We start from the raw sequence: 17,468 nt of genomic DNA on the forward strand, positions 1-17,468 counted from the left end.
TCAATGAAGAACTGGGTTGGGATTTTGATGGGGATTGCATTGAATCTGTAGATTGCTTTTGGTAGGATGGCCATTTTTAAAATGTTGATCCTTCCAATCCATGAGCATGGGGGAGATCTTTCCATTTTCTGAGATTTTCCTCAATTTCCTTCTTTAGAGGTTTGAAGTTCTTGTCATACAGGTCCTTCACTTGCTTAGTTAGTCACACCAAGGTATTTCATAGTTTTTGTGATTATTGTGAAGGGTATCTTTTCCCTAATTTCTTTCTCCACATGTTTGTCCTTTGAATATAGGAAGGCTACTGATTTGTTTGAGTTAATTTTGTATCCAGCCACTTTGCTGAACTTGTTTATCAGCTGTAGGAGTTCTCTGGTAGAATTTGTGGGGTCACTTAAGTACACTATCATGTCATCTGCAAAGAGTGATGTTTTTACTTCTTCCTTTTCGATTTGTATCCCCTTGATCTCCTTTTGCTGTCTAATTGCTCCAGCCAGGACTTCCAGTACTATGTTGAATAGGTAGGGGGAGAGTGGGCAGCCTTGTCGAGTCCCTGATTTTAGTGGGATTGCTTCAAGGTTCCCACCGTTAAGTTTGATGTTGGCTGTTGGTTTGCTGTATATTGCTTTTATTATGTTTAGGTATGGACCTTGGATTCCGGTTCTTTCCAGGACTTTTACATGAAGGGGTGTTGAATTTTGTCAAATGCTTTCTCAGCATCTAGTGATATGACCATGTGATTTTGTTCTTTGAGTTTGTTTATATGGTGGATTACATTGATGGATTTCCTTATATTAAACCATCCCTGGATCCCAGGGATGAAGCCTACTTGGTCATGGTGAATGATTGTTTTGATGTGTTCTTGGATTTGGTTTGCAAGGATTTTGTTGAGTATTTTTGCATCAATGTTCATAAGTGAGATTGGTCTGAAGTTCTCTTTCCTTGTAGGGTCTTTGTGTGGTTTAGGAACGAGGGTTATTGTAGCCTCAAAAAATGAGTTAGGTAGTATTCCATCTGATTCTATCTTGTGGAATAGAGTATTGGTGTTATGTCTGCAATAAATGTCTGATAAAATTCTGCACTGAACCTGTCTGGACCTGGGCTTTTTTTAGTTGGGAGGCTTTTGATGACTTCTTCTATTTCTTTAGGTGTTATGGGATTATTTAGATGGTTTACCTGTTCCTGGTTTAACTCTAGTATCTGTTATCTATGTAGGAATTTATCCATTTCCTCCAGATTTTCCAGATTTGTTGTGTATAAGCTTTTGTAGTAGGATCTGATGATTTCTTGAATTTCTCAGTTTCAGTTGTTAAGTCTCCACTTTCCTTTCTGATTTTGTTAATTTGTATACTCTCTCTTTGCCCTCTAGTTAGTCTGGCTAGGGGTTTATCAATCTTGTTGATTTTCTCAAAGAACCAGCTCTTGGTTTTGTTGATTCTTTCGATGGTTCTTTTTGTTTCTATTTGGTCTATTTCTGCCCTAAGTTTGATTATTTCTTGCCCTCTACTCCTCTTGGGTGTATCTGCTTCCTTTTGTTCTAGAGCTTTTAGCTGTGCTGTCAAGTTGCTGATGTATGCTCTCTCCAGTTTCTTTTTGGAAGCGCTCAGGGCTATGAGTTTTCCTCTCAGTACTGCTTTCATTGCATCCCATAGGTTTGGGTATGTTGTGTTTTCGTTTTCATTGAATTCTAGAAAATCCTTAATTTCTCTCTTTATTTCTTCTTTGACCCTGATATAGTTTAACAGAGCGTTGCTTAGTTTCCATGTGTATGTGGGCTTTTTGTTGTCTTTGTTGTTGTTAAAGACCAGCCTTAGACCATGGTGATCTAAGAGGATGCATGGGAGTATTTCAATCTCCTTATATCGATTGAGGCTCGTTCTGTGTCCAATTATATGGTCAATTTTCGAGAAGGTGCCATGAGAAGAAGGTGTATTCTTTTACTTTAGGATGATATGTTCTGTAGATATCTGTTAATTCCAGTTGGTTCATAGTCTGCTAGTTTTACAGTGTCCTTGTTCAGTTTCTGTTTCCATGATCTGTCCATTGGTGAGAGTGGGGTATTAAAGTCTCTCACTATTATTTTGTAGGCTGAAATGTATTTTTTGAGCTTTAGTAGGGTTTCTTTTATGAATGTGGGTGCTTTTCTATTTGGAGCATATATGTTAAGGATTGAGAGTTCCTCCTGACAGATTTCCCCTGTAATAAGTAAAAAGTGTCCTTCCTTATCTTTTTTGATAACTTTTGGTTGGAAATTTACTTTATTCGATATTTGAATAGCCACTTTAGCTTGCTTCTTGGGGCTGTTTGCTTGGAAGTTTTTTTCCCAACCTTTTACTCTGAGATAGTGTCTGTTTTTGTCTCTGAGATGAGTTCCCTGTATGCAGCAAAAGGCTGGATTTTGTTTATGTATCCAGTCTGATAGCCTATGTCTCGTTATTAGGGAGTTGAGTCCATTTATGTTAATAGATATCAAGGAATAGTGGTTTTTGTTTCCTGCTATTATTGCTTTTGTAGGTTGAGTTGTGTCTGTGTCTCTTTAAGGCCACATCTTCTAATAATGCCATTCCATGGGCCAAGCATATGGAAAATATCACAATGTGGTACAGGAAGAAATTGAGGGCATTGAGGACAAGTCTTTTTTTTTTTTTTACATTTTTTTTATTAGATACTCTGTATTTACATTTGAGATGTTATCCCTTTACCTCACCTCACTCCCATCCCCCATCCCCCTCCATTAGCCTTCACAAAGGTGCACTCCCTTCTGATCCCCCTCTTCACCCCATTGCTTTGGCATTCCCCTACAGTGGGAAAACATGCTGTCTCTGGAACAAAAGTCTCTTCTCACATTGATGCCAGACACTGCTATCTTCAGCTACATATGCAACTGGATCAATAGGTCTCTCAGAGTGTGCACAGAGGTTGGTGTTTTACTCCATGGGAGTTTGGGAGGGTTTGGCTGGTTGATAATGTTGTTCTTCCCATGAGGTTGCAACCCCTTTCTGCTCCTTAGGTCCTTTCTTTAGCAACCTCATTGGAAACCCCAAGTTCAGACGGGTGGTTAGCTGCAAACATGCTTAGCTGTATCTATATGACTGTAGCATAGTCTCTGAGGGGACATCTCTGTCTTGTTCCTGCCAGTAAGTACTTTTTGGGATCAGTGCTTGGATTTGGTGACTGCATATGTGGTGGATCCCCAGGACAAGTCTTTACAATCTGACATGCACGTTCTCTAGAAATACCAAATTGTCTCAAGCGATGTAAAGAATGAGATTGTTTGGCTAATTGTTCCTGTGTAAGGCCTATAATCTGCCTGATATACAAATCTGCTGCGACATTGCCCTCACTAAGGGGTCCAGGCAATCCAGTATGAATTCTTAAATGTTCTATAAAGTGAGGAATAGTATGTTCTCTTAAATTAAGCTGTATTTTTTTATAAATAATTGCAAAATTTTAAAATTAATGGTATCTAAAAAGGGAACAATTTTAAGCAATTGTAAACCATGAGCTATATATTGGCTCTTAGTATACAAATTAAAAAGCTTGATTTTTTTCAGCATTTCAAACACAGCAGCTATAGTGCGTAGTTCAATTATTTGTGCTGAAGTTGGGGAAACTCAAGAGAATGAACATGTGCTGCCTTCCCACTAGATGAGCTGTCTTTAAATACAATAAGCGTATTCTCTCTGGGCTGCGTGGACAAATTTACAGGAAATACAAAAGCATGCGTAGAGGCAAATTGTAACAACTTGTCTTTTGGATAATGATTATCAAGTTTGCCTGAAAAATTTGCACATGCAATAGGCCAAATATCAGTATTCTGTAATAGCCAATTTTTAAAAAATATTTTTATTTATTTTATGTATATGTGTACACTGTAGCTGTCTTTAGACATACCAGAAGAGAGCATCAGATCCCATGATAGATGGTTGTGAGCCACCATGTGGTTGTTGGGATTTGAACTCAAGACCTCTAGAAGTGCAAACCACTGAGACATCTCTCCAGCCTGTAATAGCCAATTTAATTGCTGTTGGAATAAGGGATAAATATTTTATCAGGTTCTTTCCCAAAATACTTTTGTGATACTGTCCAACAATTCTGTATTAACACAGCAACAGCTTCATAGTAGGTTATTAAAAGAGCAAAGGCTTGTAGTAAAACAGGGATCGGCTAGTAAAATACCACCCATATAATGAATAATATACACTGAAAGATTCAAAGTCTTAATTTCTTAAATTGAAGCAGTGACTTTTTTTATTTACATAATGTAGAGCTATTAGCCATCCCTTAGACAAAACTTTCCAATGATACTGATTCATGGGCTCTCCAAAATTTACAAGCAGGCACACTAAATGCAAACTTCCCACAGTCACCAGGATGCAAAGGAACAGTATAAAAATAATCCTCCAAATCCATAATAATTCTATATGCATTTTCTGGAATAGCAGTTGGAGTAGGCAAGCCAGGCTGTAATGCTCCCAGAAGTTCCATAGCTTCAGTAACCTTTCTCAAACCCTGCAAGAATCTTCACTTGCCTAATCACTCCTCCTAATTACAAATTTGTATGAGTTAAAATCCGGAGCCTGTGATTGAACTGAATACTGCAGCCAATGGAACACTGGCAGTTCTTTTCTGGTCTTGTCTAGTTGGTATCCTGTGTACACACATTTTTCTATGTTCCATTATTGCGGTAAGATTTTTTTCAGATTTCTTGATTATTTTGAGAATTTAAAGATAAATACCCTACTTTATCTTTAAAACCTAATATTCTCTTTTGCATTTTACTTGTAAGGTTTTTTTTTTTTTTTTTTTTTTTTTTTGAGTCTACTAGTTGGTTTGCTGGGCTTTTCAGTCCTCTTCAGTGATTCTTCTTTCTCTTTATTAAATTCTGTTCTCAAGTCCTGGATTTTTCTCATAATTTCCACCAACTTAATGTTTATATTCTTTTGGGTATCACTCAGGTGTTTGTTTTTCTCAAGTGGTTTCTCCTTAATTTTGTTGAGCTGTTCCTTCCTGTTTTTAAATTATTTAAATTATTTGAAGTTTATGATTGTTCTTTTAAATTCTGTGTCTTGGGGTTCACCTTGGCAGATGTTTCTATAGCACTGGTAGGTTTTGGAGAGGAAATACTGGCTTGATTTTTTTTCATATTGTTTGAATTTTTGCAACAAGATCTGAGCACATGAATTTCTTAACTTAGTTTTATGTCTAATGTGGACAGAAGAAAGGATGTACAGGTGGATTAGCCCTAGAGGTAAGAAATGGCTTAGGTAGAAGGAAGTCAGGTAGGTAAAGTGGACTGGACTGATGAACAGTTTATATATGTTTTGGTTCAAGCCTGTAGCGTGAGGTAGATATGGCTAAGTAGAGAGGTTTGATATTGCAGCGGAGTGGCTTGTAGGTTGGGAATAAACGGGGCAGGTTTTGGCAGAATCCTAGAGGTTGGTGGAGGCTCACACAGGGGTGCCTAGATTAAGGCCAACGCACTCGACATGGGACCCAGGTGGGTTGGGTGTGGGGAAGGTATGTGGAAGGGTATGTACATGTTATTTTCTTTTCTTCCATCCTTTCTTCTTTTCTTTGTTTTAAAGGTACTTCTCAAATAACTAGTCTGCCTTCAAATTCACTATGTAACCAAGGATGACCTTGAATTCTAATTCTTTTGCTCCTTCCTAAGTACTAGGATTACAGGCATGTGCCACCATACCCAACCAGTAGCTGTTTTTCTTACTGCTTTTGTGTGTATTGTGTATGTGTGCATATACTCATGTGTATATGTTCGTGTGAGTGTGACACATTGTCTTCCTCTATTCTTCACTTCTTTTTTGAGACATAGCCCCTCAGTGAACTTGGAGTTTGCCGGCCAGCAGTTCCCTCTCTCTGTGCCTCCCTTTTCCCCTAAGCCCCAGGTTACAGATACCTGGTATCTTACCTCTCTTCCAGCCAGCTTCTCTGTTGGTGCTAGGATCTCAACTCTCCCACATGCTTATGCAGGAAATTCTTAACACACTGAGCCATGGTCCCCAGCCCCAGCACTAGTTTTTTACCCCCCACCTTTCCTTTCTCTCTACTTTTCCTTTCTCTTTTTTTCTTTTTCTTTCTTCTCTTTGTTTCTCTTTCTTCCCTTCAATTTTTCCTTCCTTCTTTCCTTCCCTCCCTCCTTTCTTCCTTCTTTCTCTCCTTTCTTTTCTTCCTCTCTTTCTCTCTCTCTCTCTCTCTCTCTCTCTCTCTCTCTCTCTCTCTCTCTCGCTCACTCACTCTCTCTCCCCTTCTCCCTCTTTCTTCATTTCTTTCCTCCCTCTCTTCTCCCTAACTCCTTGCTCCTTCTTTTCCTTTTGCATCTTCTGCCCCCTCCTCTCCTTTCTCTTCTCCCTCCCCTTTCCCCTACCCCTCTCCTTTACATTTTTTTAAACAAGGCTTCTCTGTGTAGCCCTGTCTGTCTTAGAACTCTCTCTGTAGAAGGCTGACCTTAAGCTCAGATACACTTACCTCTGCTTCTTGAGTCCTGGGGTTAAAGGTGTGCGCAGTACTACCTACCAGCACAACTATTTTCCTCTTAAATGTGATTTTAAACTTACAGAAAAGTTAAATGAATAATACAAAGAATTTATTTAATTTTAGATCTAGAACCATGTTTTAGTTAGGGTTTATTATTGTGAAGAGACATCATGACCATGACAACTCTTATAAAGGAAAACATTTAATTGGGACTAGCTTAAAGTTTAGAGTTTTAGTCATCATGGCGAGAGGCATGGTGACATGCAGGCAGACATAGTGCTGGAGAAAGCTCAGAGTTCTACATCTGTATTGTCAAGCAGCAGGAAGAGAGAATGAGCCACTGACCTTGCTTGAGCTTCTGACACCTCAGGGGCTATACCTCTACTTCTTCCAACAAGGTCACACCTCCAGCAATGCCACTTTCTGAGCCTGTGGGGGCCATTTTCATTCAAGCCACCACAAACCATATCACTGTAACATAACATTTTACTACTTGAAAACTAGACCTTAATTTTCTTATAACTTGAATACTGAAGTGTTACTGGTTATTTCTAAATTCCTTTTTTAGGTTTTATTTTTTGTAGGTGTACTGGCTGGTTTTGTGTGTCAACTTGACACAAGTTGGAGTTGATTATGGAGAGGGGAGCATCCCTTGAGGAAATGCCTCCATGAGATCCAGCTGTAAGGCATTTTCTCAACTAGTGATCAAGGGGAGAAGGCCCAGCCCATTGTAGGTGGTGCCATCCTTGGGCTGGTAGACCTGGGTTCTATAAGAAAGCAGGCTGAGCAAGCCAGGGGAAGCAAGCCAGTAAGTGACATCCCTCCATGGCCTCTGCATCAGCTCCTGCTTCCTGACCTGCTTGAGTACCAGTCCTGACTTCCTTTGGTAATAAACAGCAATGTGGAAGTGTAAGCTGAATAAACCTCTTTCTCCCCAACTTTCTTCTTGGTCATGATGTTTGTGCAAGAATAGAAACCTTGACTAAGACAATAGGAAAATCCAAAACTATGCAGTATATTCTTTGGGAAACAACTGTGGGGTTGAAAAATACATAGGCACTGAAGCAGAATGACACATGCTTGTAGTATGAGCATCTGTGATGCTAAAGCAGGGGAATTGTGAGTTAAGGCCAACACCCTTGCTGCAAGGACGGAAAACAAAGCATCTCTCATAATGTACCTTGTTCTCTTACAGACTCTATTCTTCATCAGCTATTTATTGTCCGGTTCCTTGGTTCTATGGAAGTAAAGTCAGATGACCATCCAGATGTTGTCTATGAAACAATGCGCCAGATCTTAGCTGCTCGGGCCATCCACAACATCTTTCGTATGACAGAATCACATTTATTAGTCACTTGTGACTGTTTGAAGTAAGTAATATCCCTCTCCAAACAAACTTATAGGGAAAATAATTTTTATTTTAGCCTAATTTAAAAAGTTGTTTTCCAAATTTTTATTTATAGGTTAATTGATCCACAGACCCAAGTTACAAGGCTCACAGTGAGTTCTATGTGATTAAAACTTTAAGTATCATTTGTTCATATGTACATTTTATAGTTTGATAATAATCTGGTCCCATTTATTCTGATATGACAGTATCAATAAGATTGGTCTTTAGGCTGTAGTTACATATGCAGGCAGCTCCAGAAAGTTACTGAGCACTCAGAGTCAACATGTTTTGGTGTTTTAATCCTAGAGACAGTTTTTATCTCTAGAGAGCTTATATACCAAAGAAATTATCAGCAGTAATCAAAACATGAACATAATTGTGTTTATTTTATAATTCTATATTTCGTTGTAGGCACAATTGTATGTATTTAATCATTTATTGAATAGATCTTTTTTTGTAGTTAAATTTATTTTGGTAAACATGTCATTGAAAAATAAAAATCAGTATTTAATAATCTCTTTTCGGTAAAGTCCAGACCAGCTGTGGCATTATTTGTTCCTAGATTATTATTCTATTGAAAATTTGTCTTTAAAATTCTTCTGTGTGATATTTTTAGAATTTATCACGAGAGTTTATCATCTACATGTTGCTATAATGACTTGGAAGACCTCATATTTATTTATGGTATTTCTGTGGCAGTTTCCATTAGCATGTGTAGTTCTGTATGCTACGCACCAGGAAAATAAACGGCTTTTTGGATTTGTTCTCCGGACATCAGGCGGAAGAAGTGAGAGTAATTTGTCATCAGTCTGCTATATATTTGAATCAAACAATGAGGGGGAAAAGGTACCTGGCTTTCAAAATGTTCATTTTCTAAAATACTTAATAGAGTCACAGTTTTAACCTTAAGTTTCTGGGAAAAGAAGCTCTCAGGTTATACCTGGTCAGCTGAGCTGCTTATGAGAGAGAGCATGCTTCTCTGGGGAGAGCCATGCTGATGGGGAGCCTGTCAGGTTCTGTAGATTATAGAAAGCTGGTTCAGTCTTGCATCATTAGTTTATCTTGGAAATGGATATATTCCCATAGTCACTTTTCCGTGTCAATAATTCATACCAGTATCATTACCTAAATCCTTCATTCTCTGCATGACTTACTATTTTAGTTTTTGTGTTTTTGTTAACTTCATAAATGAATGCTGTATTTGCATCATTTTCTCTCCTCTCTCCCTTTTCCAACTCCTCCTGTGTCTGTCCTTCCTCAAAAAGTCATGACTTAATAATTATTGTGTGTGTGTATAAAACTTACCTGGCCTACTTAGTGTTGCTCTTAAATGTTCATGTTTAGGTCTGACCACTTCGCATTAGATAACCTATTGGGGCTCATCTCTGGACTAAACAGTCTTTTTCCTGTAGCTTTTCATCTATGGGTAGGGCCTTGTGAGATCTCTATTGGCATGTCAGTTGTTATCAAATGTCAGATCTTGTTTAGGCAATCATGGTTGAAATCTCATAGATACAGCTTTCTTACGTCTAGAAGAGACTATCTACAGAAGGTGTTTTGGTCTTCTGGCTCTTTTTTAAAACCACTCACAAATCTTTATTCACTAATGGGGTACTTTCCCTTTTCTCATGCTGTTCCTCCCATTGAGGGTTCTGCTGAGCTCAGAGGAAGGTCCTGGTAGCCAGACCTGGTTTGGAGAAAGACCTCATCCCTCTGGGCTGTTGCTGATCTTGGTTGTTGGGAATAAGGTGGGGGAGGGGCATTGGCCATCAGCACTCAGACCTCCATGATGCCCCCAGCTAGAGATGTTAGGGTGGTAGGGACTGGGTGTTGTCTCCCATCCTTAGCAGCCTCGAGGGCCTCAGGGATCAGGCTTCCAGGATAGCACCAGAGAAGCAGCTCTTGGAAAGGGCTCTTGAGTGGTGGCAGAACTAGGGGGAAAAGTCATAGGGATAGGAGGGAGAAGTGGGTGCTATGTTAAGTGCCCTCAGGCACTGCCTGTGCACAGGTTCCCTGGGGTTGGGCCAGGAGTCACCCAAGTGGTGCCCTGTGGCTTATTATGGTGCGGGACCATTGTGGTTGGGGGTCCTGCAGAAAGAGGGTCAACTCTCTCTTATAAGATTTTTCCTAAGCCTTAAGTATAGGGATTGTGCTGTAGAGATATCAGTTGTATCAGTGGGCCTGGGCATGCTACAGCTACTTTGTGTGCATTTTGATCAGTAGATCTCTGGTGATCTCCATCAGTGGTGCGTCTGATAGAAAGAGAAGTAGCATGGACACATGGTGGAGAGAAGCCAGCAGCACAAGGTCATCAGCTCTGAAGGAAACATGCTGAGTTTCTTTAGGGTTGAAATACTAAATTCTTATTTGAAGCAGCACGTTATCTTGTATTATCATAAAACTAGTTATGCCATTTCTTTGATTATTTGACATTTTTAATATAAAAGTATTTAGTTTAATATCAAGGTTTTACTTTTTCCTTTTAGATTTGTGATTCTGTTGGATTGGCAAAACAGATAGCTTTGCATGCTGAACTGGTAAGAATCAGAGCTACTTAATTTCTAAGGATGTCTAAGCTAAAGCAGTGTAATAAAAGCTCTTTCATACTAGCAGTAAATGAAGTTGTGTTTCTAAACAAGAGTAACAGTAGGGTGCTATTGCTTAAATATCGTTGAGAATCTGGATCCAGGTAGTGGTACATACCTTTAATTCCAGCATTTGGGAGGCAGAAGCAGGTCAGTCTTAGAGATCAAAGCCAGCCTGGTCTACAGAGTGAGTTCCAGGACAGCCAGGACCACACAGAGAAACCCTGTCTCAGAAAAAGAATTAAAAAACCCCAACCAAACAAAAAAGGAATCTAGACTAATGTGTGTTGTAGAATGAAAACTATTTGTATGCCTAATGTAAAAGTACTGAAAAGTTACAAAGCTCATATTAATTGAAATGTGTAAAATTTAAAGCTCAAAAGAGATCTAACATGCTTCATCAAATGGCCCGCTGTATCAGGCTGTAGTGGCAAAGAGCCATCCTCTATAAGCAGCTCAAAGTACCTCCTGCCATTTACTGGTTCACCCAGGCCCTGGGCAGGCGAACAGCTACTCAGCTGCTTAGGCTTCCCCACAAGGTACAGGCTAGAGACAAAGCAAGAGAAGCAAAGGTTACTGGCTGGTATGAGGAGAAAGCTGCTGGCAAAGGGGATGTCCCAACTAAAAGACCACCTGTCCTGTAAAGTAGGAGTTAGTACAGTCACCACCTTGGTGGAGAACAAGAAGGCTCAGCTGGTGGTGATTGCCCATGATGTAAACCCCATTGAGCTGGTGGTTTTCCTGCCTGCCCTGTGTTGAAAGATGGGGGGTGCCCTACTGCATCATCAAAGGAAAGGCCAGGCTAGGGTGCCTGGTCCACAGGAAGACATGCACCACTGTTGCCTTCACACAGGTTAACTCAGAAGACAAGGGTGCTGTGGCTAAGCTGGTGGAAGCAATTACAATGACAGATATGACAAGATCTGCCACCACTGGGGAAGCAGTGTTCTGGGTCCTAAGTTTGTGGCTCCCATTGCCAAGCTGGAAAAGGCAAAGGCTAAAGAACTCACCACTAAACTGGGTTAAATGTACACCCAAGTTTTCTGTACATAAATATAATTATAAAATTTAAAAATTGAAAGTTACTTCCTATTTAACATATTCGTTTTATTTATCTCCTCCCCTTTTTAGGATCGTAGGGCATCAGAAAAACAAAAAGAAATAGAGAGAGTAAAAGAGAAACAACAGAAAGAACTCAGCAAACAGAAACAGATTGAGAAGGTATGTAGTCCTTTATGTGGGATTGATGATGACTGATTGAGCACTGTGACTTCAGATTTTAGTTTCCAAGTGGAAGTCCATTTCTGCTTGTTGACTCATTGCATGGCAGGAAGGAGCTGTGACATGTAACATAACTTGCTCTTAAAGCAACCAACCAGAATGTTCATACACCAAGTAGGCTTCTCTCTGCAAAAGAAGTTTTTTTGAGAGTCTTTAGGTAGACATACTTGTCTTGTTGAAAGCCACATTGACTGGAAAGGAGAAATAGTTATTTTAGATGTTAGCAAGAGTATGATATTCATATATGTACACACATACACATGTACATATACATACCTATAAACATGTGCATGCATACAGCATTCAGCACAGGTTGGTTCTGGTAACCTGACTGGAGGACAGAAAATAAAGAAAGGATAGATACTGAAGAAAAGACAGACACGTTCACAGAAAAGCGGTGATGGGTTCTCTTTCAATGGAGTAGTGCCAGCTACTACTACACAACTACCCCCAACCTCAGATTTTCTTATAGACAGCTCTAGGTGGGGTAGGCAGTCTCAGTAGGTGTCTGGAGGGAGCAGTTTCAGGTTGGAGTCATTCCTGTGGTAGGAGGAAAGAGGAAGCTGTGGTTGCTAGGTTTTGCATACACTATCAACATCTGCACATACCAGAGAAAGGCTTTGCCACTTCCCATGGGTCTGAGAAACTCTAGGCCTTGACAAGGCTTGACAACTCATTGAGGCCTTCCTCCATTCCTCTGCAACATACTTTTAAAGGAGTTTTTGGTACTAAGGATCAAACCTACAAAAGAGTAATTAAAAATATACAGTTTTCAGAGGCAATCCTTGATGAGGTGATCATGAGATACCAGGAACCTATCAATGGTAGGAAAGTAGAGAGAAGGTAACTGGGAAGTATGTATGTGAAGCGAGCTCGAAGAACTGGAAGGGAGCTGGATATAGGGCTGAGAAGAGAAAATGGCAGACAGCCCAGAAGTGCAGCTAAGCTGAGGGGAAGTGACACTTGGTTTAGCAAGATGAACAGGGCAAGAGTAGAGAAGATCGGGAGCAGAGTGGGGAACGGGGTGCAGAATGACCATGACATTCTGACTATGAAATGACTTACACGGTGTATGAGAGAAGATGACAGCCAGAACTTGGTTATTAGCCACAAGAAAGGGGGGTGGTGGTTAAAAAAAACAACTTTTTTTTAATGTATGTTTTTTTGGGATTACTCAAATGGCTCCAAAATTCATGCTGGTGTCTATTTGTTGATTATAGCCTTTCTTTTCATTAGGTTATCAGAATCAATGCATGTGACAGGGTTACAATAGCTCTCACGTATAGTAAGGCTTCATTGGAAACTGCAATAGTTCTTTGACTGCTGACAGTTAAATTTAGTTTCTTTTTTGTCTTTCTACCAGGACTTGGAAGAACAGAGTCGGTTGATAGCTGCCTCCAGTAGACCAAACCAGGCTGGTAGTGAGGGCCAGCTTGTTCTTAGCAGTAGCCAATCAGAGGAGAGTGATTTGGGAGAAGAAGGAAAAAAAAGAGAGTCGGAAGCATAAACTTGTTGCTTTTTGATTGATTTCCCCCTTTCCCTGGAATGTGGCACAACGTATCCATGCTAAAGATCAAGGAAGAGATTAAGGTTTATATTTGCTTGTTTCAGCTTCATTTAAAAAGACTGAACTTGATAACAGGTTATATTGAGCATTTCCCCTTAAAAATAAAATACTATGCATTATCATCCAACTCTGCTTTCCTAAACAAGACCTGCTTAATTTTCTGTAGTAGATTGCTGAGGAATTACACTTGCTCAAGATATTTTTCCTTTAAAGTGTGAACATTTTATCTTGCGCTGTAATTGGCTGTTTCCAAGTCATTTATTCGGATTCTGACATTCATGTGTGCACTCTCTCCTTTTCATTAGGAATGTTTTAGTAAGGAAGTGTCAACTGAATGAGCGTAAAGTCATTGGTGTGGAGAATTGTACAAATTTGCAGATGTTCTCACAATATTGAGTGTGCAATAGAATTTGTAAAAATCACTAGGACGGGGCAGATGGTGCTGTTGACTTCAGGATGTTTTGTGGCTTGCTTCGATTTTTGAATGCACTAGATCATGGCAGTGGGAGAAACCTCAAGTGTCTGTTGGTATTTGATACGGTCCTTGGTATTTTGTTACCATCTTCTCAGTTCTCAGGTTGGGACTTTATTTATTGCTGCAGAGCAGTGAGGGTTAGAGTAAAACGTCAGAATTTATTGAGATTGTTGTTGTTTAAACATTTTATATTAGAATTGACATGTAAAGGGAGTGTTGTTGACTGATACATTGTATTTTCTGTATTGTGAAATAATTTTTAATGATTATGAGTGACATTTCAGAAGATGTTCTATAACAATTATGTTTACTGCTTAAATAAAAATGTGCAGTTTAGTTTAGAAAACGTAATCTTTTAAATTTCAGACTGATAATTCCAGTATTTTCATAAGCCCACATTTTGATAATGTATTGAATTGCCACTTTATATCCACAAAGACAAATAACTAATTTATGAGTACAGAATAATTTGCACTAATTATTGCAAATACTTTTACTTTTCAAATGAGTAAAAGATCTAATTCCATAAAGACTGAAAAGGAATTGAACACCTCATAGTATAGGGCCAAGGAAGGAGTTAGTTTGCTACCAGGGTTGACATGTCCCTCCAGTCTGTCTTTTGTCAAAACTTTCTTTACTCAGATTTTAAACTGTGTTTATAGATTTTATTTTCATGTGCTCTACATGAAAAGGTGTATATATACATATGTATACAGGTTAAATATATTGATTAGTATTTTACATAGTCATACATTTATAGATTTTTTTAAAAGAGGTTGACCACTAATTTCACAAGTAGTTTTCTCTTTGTTCTGAATTAGAAGTGGTTTCTGTTTTAGTTTTCAGCATATGGCTCAGTTCACGCTCTGTAAGTACACCGTTTTCTTTAGGAACAAGATAACGATATATATAGGATCATGATATTCTGTTTATCCAAGTGCCAAATGGGACTAAAGGTTATTTAATGCTCTTTAAAGTTTTGTTACCCAAGCATGCAGTTTGTGGAGTGCATTTGGCTAAAGGTCTATTTTGGGCTTACTAAATTTTCCTTCTTGTTAAACTATAAACTGCTGTGGTTAGAACTTGATGAGTGGTGGCAAGTCTTTTAAGACTTTTTTTTTGAGATTGGTAAGTTTTCAGTTTTTTTTTGTTGTTGTTGTTAGTTTTGTTTTGATTTTGGCAGTGTTAGGGATCAAACCCAGGGTCTTACTAAACTACCACAGAACCACACCCCCACTTCAGGTTTTCAGTTTCATGAAGTCTTTCCTTGATAGAAACTGTCATGTTTACTTCAGATAAAATGTGTTTTATAATCAGAGTAGTCACCATCAGGAGGCACTTTCATTTGGTACTTTGCATGGTAGCAAAATACTGCTATTTGGATAACAATTTAGGCCAGAAGTAAGACATTTCTAATTCTTTCTGAGTCCTGTTTTATAGGAATTCCCCCAGTTGCATTCATGCCCACAGGTCAGACCAAAATGTCTTCCAGTGCCCAGGACACATCCTGAGTGGATCAAACGGTTTCCGATGATGTAACTTCTGTTCTATCACTACTGAACTTTGGAATTCTGCTCATCAGCTTTAGTCCGCTCACCTGCTTGAAGGCTGCCTGTGAACATCTTCCTAAATGTCAGTGCAGTCTTATTCTGTTATACTTCCTTCAAAATCTCTCCCAGCTCTTTAGAAATTAACAAAATTGCCTTAAAAAGAAATGAAATTTAGCCTACCTAATTACATTGTACATTCTGTTACCTATGATGACAGTACTTGCATAACTGGTAATAAACTCAGTAGAAATCACTTACTTCTATGTCCTTGCTAGAGACTTGCTATAAACTGCTCAAGACGGAAACTGTCCATTTGAACAGAGTCCTCGAATCCCTGAAGCTAATCTTGTGTTTGCCAGTATTTAATGGTTACTTGGTGTTTAATGTCAAGAGAATTCCTAGCTCCACAGTGTTGGGCTGAGGAAGTTGTCATTATTTTTGAGAAAAGGATAGTGAGATGTGCATAGCATTGTAGGTAACATTATTCTGTGCAGTGAACACACACGAGCAACTACAGGAACTACACTATTTACAGTTGAACTGATAGTGTGGACAGACCCTTAAAGCTAGTAAGTTACAGAGACAACTGACATGAACAAAATGAAAAAATACTTGCTTTTGATAACAGTCTGAGCATTAAAGTAATAAACACACCAGTATATGTAGCAAGCAAACTTTAATTTTTTTTAGCAAGTTTGTTTTATTTCTCTTTGAGATGTTTTATTCTACATTAATGACATAAAGATTTGAAACTGGAACCATATTGAATTTTTTTAAGCTGTAGAATTCAAGGTTATGTGCAGAAATTTTGATAAGGAAAAATTGTTTAAAATTTTAATTGTTAATAGTCATGGGTAGCATAAAAATACTAATGTTAATCAAAATCTAAGTGATACATCTTAAAAATCTTCACTAGGCTAATTACTATGTATTTCTTTTCCAGGAATATTCTTCTTAATATTATAAGCTTATTAAGATTACAAGGTCTTTCTCTGTTTGAGCCATCTGTTTTTCTACTTGGGCTCTAGCATTTCCATTCCTTTTTGCGCCTTTCTATCAACAGTGATGGCGCTTCAGCCAGTTTGGCAAATTTTCCATTTACATCTGAAGTCCTTCAATCAGCAGCCAGCCGTTAATGTAAGTGGAAGGTAAACCCCTTAGAGTTCTTTCACTTGGAAAAATACAAGGAGGGAGTTTCTACTCTGTCCTTTACAGTCATCTTTGGAGGAGGAGAGGGTATTACATGTGCAGGAGGAAATGATCTGGAGAAATTTTATTAATTTTCAATTTTGGAGGCTTCATTTGGGTCTTTCTGCATTTTTACTCCAAATAACCCTGTTTCGCTCCAGCATAGAGTGCTATTTCTTTCTGAGATGGTGCGCTGCTGCTGAGCACCATCTTCTTTGAAGTGATTCTTTCTGAGAGGGTTTTTCTGTGTAGTCCTGGGTGCCCTGGACCTTCTGCAGACCAGGTTGGCCCAGGTCAGATACCCACTTGCCTCTGCTTCCCACGTCGAAGGCAGCGAGGAGACGACCGTCCAAACCGAACTTTAGTTAGGCTTTGGCTGTACTTGTAACTAACCAACTTCAGTTATGTGAATACTGGGGATTAAATGATAATTTATGTGTAAGACTGCTTTGTACGTTTTGTGATTTTTGTAATGTAAGTAAATTGATTAACTCTTATTTCACTGATATTAACCAACTGTGCAGTGTACAATTAAAAATCATTCAGCATCTCTAAAATTGGATTTGTGATCATGGTATAGCTTGTGGAGCAGAGGACTTATTTTTTCATTTGTTAAAATAGATATTTGCTGACAAGGCTTCAAGAAATATGTTGTTGGATTTTTTAAATGTATAATAAAGTCCATAATTTTTATACAGTATTGTTGTATGAAATATTTGATAGTTACTCTGAATTTTTCTCCCAACTAATTTCAGATGTTTTTAATCTGGGGCTGGGGAGACAGCTCAGCATACTCTTCTTCCAGAGGCCTTAATTCAGTTTGCAGTACTCACATCAGATGGCTCACACTTGCCTGCAAATTCGCTTCAGTGGATCCAACACTTCCCTCTCACATTGATGGGCATTGTGCTCACGTGTCACATGCTCACATGCATGTGTT

The 17,468-nt window shown here is 38.8% G+C and overlaps 1 protein-coding gene across 1 annotated transcript in view; it reads left to right on the forward strand.

Moving 5' to 3' along the window:
- Window positions 1–17,158, forward strand: part of APPL1 (adaptor protein, phosphotyrosine interacting with PH domain and leucine zipper 1) — a 52,576-nt gene extending 35,418 nt beyond the window's left edge. The window contains exons 17-22 of the mRNA XM_080926943.1: window positions 7,688–7,862; window positions 7,956–7,992; window positions 8,582–8,728; window positions 10,369–10,419; window positions 11,599–11,688; window positions 13,112–17,158. Of these exons, the coding sequence (XP_080783069.1) occupies window positions 7,688–7,862; window positions 7,956–7,992; window positions 8,582–8,728; window positions 10,369–10,419; window positions 11,599–11,688; window positions 13,112–13,255 (644 nt within the window). The 3' untranslated portion in view covers window positions 13,256–17,158. The remainder of the gene's footprint in view (window positions 1–7,687; window positions 7,863–7,955; window positions 7,993–8,581; window positions 8,729–10,368; window positions 10,420–11,598; window positions 11,689–13,111) is intronic.
- The last annotated feature ends 310 nt before the right edge of the window (window positions 17,159–17,468 follow it).

Source organism: Micromys minutus, assembly GCF_963924665.1.
Source record: "Micromys minutus genome assembly, chromosome: 12".
Lineage (NCBI taxonomy): Eukaryota > Metazoa > Chordata > Mammalia > Rodentia > Muridae > Micromys > Micromys minutus.